Raw genomic sequence first — 2,828 nt, forward strand, 5'->3', positions numbered from 1 at the left:
AGAGGAAAACCAGGGCGAGTCATCGCCAAGTGGTTACGATCAAAGAGGTCTCAAACCTGACGTTCCCACAAGATGGGGTTCTCTCTGTAGTCTCTTTGAATCAGCTGTAGCTTCTTGTGAAGTTCTCAATGACGTTTTGATGAAGACTGGATCCTTCGATTGCCTGCTTGCGCCCAGTGAAAAAGAAGAGATCTCTGTCGCCGCGAAGTTCTACAGAGTGAGTTTCTTCAGATCCAAAAACCGGCTCGGAAGAAGTGATTTTCTAGGAAGCATCATGAAAATGGGAAATGGGTCTGCTGATGCATCATATTCATATGATATAATTCCAGGTGATTCTAGATCTCATGACACTTTTGCAAAGCTCTAAGAAACCATCGATAAACATGGTTGTCCTCGGAATTATTGACATCGAAAGCACCTTACGCGAGCTCGAAGACGATATCACTGCTTCTGAGGATGATACAACTACGGAGTTCCGGAAAGCGCTTGCGGAGACTCTCTTGCAATGTGTTCAGGGAAGAATGAGACCTTTCGGCAGGATGGAAATCTTAGGCGCCCTCCTGGACCCCGAGATGAAAGACATCTCGAAGGTCAGGGCAGAAGTCCCCGGCGGGAATCCCGCTCGTTTCCTCCTCGACGCCGTACTCGAATATACAAGCTTACCCGTAGCGGAAGAGGCGGTTCAAGTGATCGAGCCACCACCGACCCAGAAACCGAGGTATTCATTGACAGCAAAGTACGGGTCCTTGTGTGACCCATTCGAGAACATGGCCAATCAAGTTGATCGTTATCTCGCCAGCCCCGTTAGATTGAGTGGGAGCTGCGGCCCTGACGATCGCGATGAGGTACTGAAGTGGTGGTCCCAAAATGAGTCGACCTTTCCCGCTGTCGCTAACTTGGCGCGGATTATCTTGTCGATCCCCGCCACCTCAGCGGAACCGGAAAGACGTTTTTCGATCGCTGGGAATCTCTTGCGCGAGAAACGATGCTCGATGAACCCGATTACCGCAACAAGAGTTCTATTCGTACATGACAATAAAGAATTTCTATGAAATGGTCTATTACTAGACGTCATCATGTCAGAGTTTGTTTCTGCCGCTCTCCCCCATCCTTCAAACCCGAAGCTCGCTACATATCGAGTGTAATCGTGTTTGGCGATCGATTATATTATAGGCTAGTAGTATCTTGTCTACTCAAATGGCAACGAGAAATCTAAAATATAAGGAATGCGGCGCGGCGGGGCAACTCGATGCCCGATCGGGACACCGGCTGATAGTCGTTTGGAATTACACCGCATCAAGAAACTTCTGCTTAGTCACAGTCAAGCACAATTCTCCGTGATTCCGACGATGATGCATGGTAAGGGGGAGAGCTCGGGAGAGCAGAGCGCGAGGAGCCGAGCGCTTCTCACACAGCTGATTTCTCCGGGGGAAGAGTATTGGGAGGGTTTTCATCCGCGGAATCGTTCTTCGTGCTCTGGCACGTTGGAATATCGAGGTTTGCACGTAAGGAAAGATCGTCGGAAGTCGTGGGTTGTCTCGAACGATGCAGCAACATTAAATTTACGTCGTTCGCTGTGCTCTGATGTTTCACAAACGGTATCATTTATAGTTGGTTACATATACAGACTTACGCTCGGTTACCCGTCGAATTTGCGGGTAGACCGGCTCATGCATTCATTTCATAGTTTTTAGCAACGCCCTGTAGAAATTCGACCGGGGTGCGACTGTGGGAACAATCGACCACTCGTCGCAACCTTATATCTGCTTCCACATACTTTCTGCGTTTAGGCTCCGGAGAGTGACCGCCGACGAGGCGGGCGTATCGCAGATCTCTGTGATGCTGTACTTTCCGGAGACCATCGATCAGCTTCCAAAGAGTCGGCTGATCGACCCCGAACTCGGTTTGAGTCTCTTGTGAGCTGCTCCGGCATCCTTATTTGTGCGCGAATCGTCATTTAGAGTGCGTTGGTACACCGACCACATCTCGACGGCGAACGAAGGCTCCCGACGAACTACGCGTCCGTCGGGCGAGATGTGGAGCAACGAAACACGGTACGTATCCTCGAAATATTTGAGCACTGGCATGAGTTCTTCTGGAAGGTATACCGCAAGGTCTGCGATAACATTATCGAGACATTCCTTTGGCACGAAGGCGAGGCCCGTGATCATGCGTGCGACGCGATTGAAATCTGCGTCATTCCGATATCGACCCATGAGGTGCAACTCGGCGAGCTTTTTCTTCAGATTCTGAGCGAGTTGGGACAGGCAGCCGTGCATCTCGGCAGCTGAGAATGCGCCAGCGAAAGAATCCAAGAGACCTTTCTCAAAATCTGTGGATATTGCCGACGGATTCAATGAAGGCCAGGTATCACGGAGCATTCCGAGCATCCGGCGGTAGGTGTGCTCTGTCTTGTTCGGTAAGAGGGCATAGCACCCGCGTAGAACGAAGCCGCCTCGGTCGGCCAGAACGACAAGGATCTAGTAGAATAAGAGTGGAGACAGGCTGAACGTGCCATCCACGTAGATCGTGGAGTCGAGGCCGATCCATTCGGATACCGACTGCCGACCGAACCACAGGATGCGGTCGGCATCGCCTTCACCTGCAGGAACATGATTATTGAGCGTAAAGAAACCTCATCGACGCCGACGCCTGGTGGGTCGTCCTGGAAGGATCGTCCCACGAGCCATTCGAATGTATTGGCTGATAAAGATATCAATCGATTACGCTTGGAATTACCCGATTCCGCCAGGGGGAATGAGTCGAAGTGCCCAGGACTGCTTTCGTACACCGTGCACTCAGGCGGGATGATAATCGACGCGCGACTG

At 51.1% G+C, this 2,828-nt stretch overlaps 1 protein-coding gene across 1 annotated transcript; it reads left to right on the forward strand.

Annotated features, from left to right (window-relative positions):
• Window positions 1–72: 72 nt before the first annotated feature.
• Window positions 73–1,052, forward strand: LOC100905261 (zinc finger BED domain-containing protein 1-like; the record flags this gene model as incomplete). Its single annotated transcript, XM_003738065.1, has 2 exons — window positions 73–217; window positions 330–1,052. Coding segments are annotated over 2 exons (868 nt in total), but the record flags the coding sequence as incomplete, so codon positions are not given.
• Window positions 1,053–2,828: the final 1,776 nt, after the last annotated feature.

Source organism: Galendromus occidentalis, unplaced genomic scaffold, assembly GCF_000255335.2.
Source record: "Galendromus occidentalis unplaced genomic scaffold, Mocc_1.1 scf7180000075769, whole genome shotgun sequence".
Lineage (NCBI taxonomy): Eukaryota > Metazoa > Arthropoda > Arachnida > Mesostigmata > Phytoseiidae > Galendromus > Galendromus occidentalis.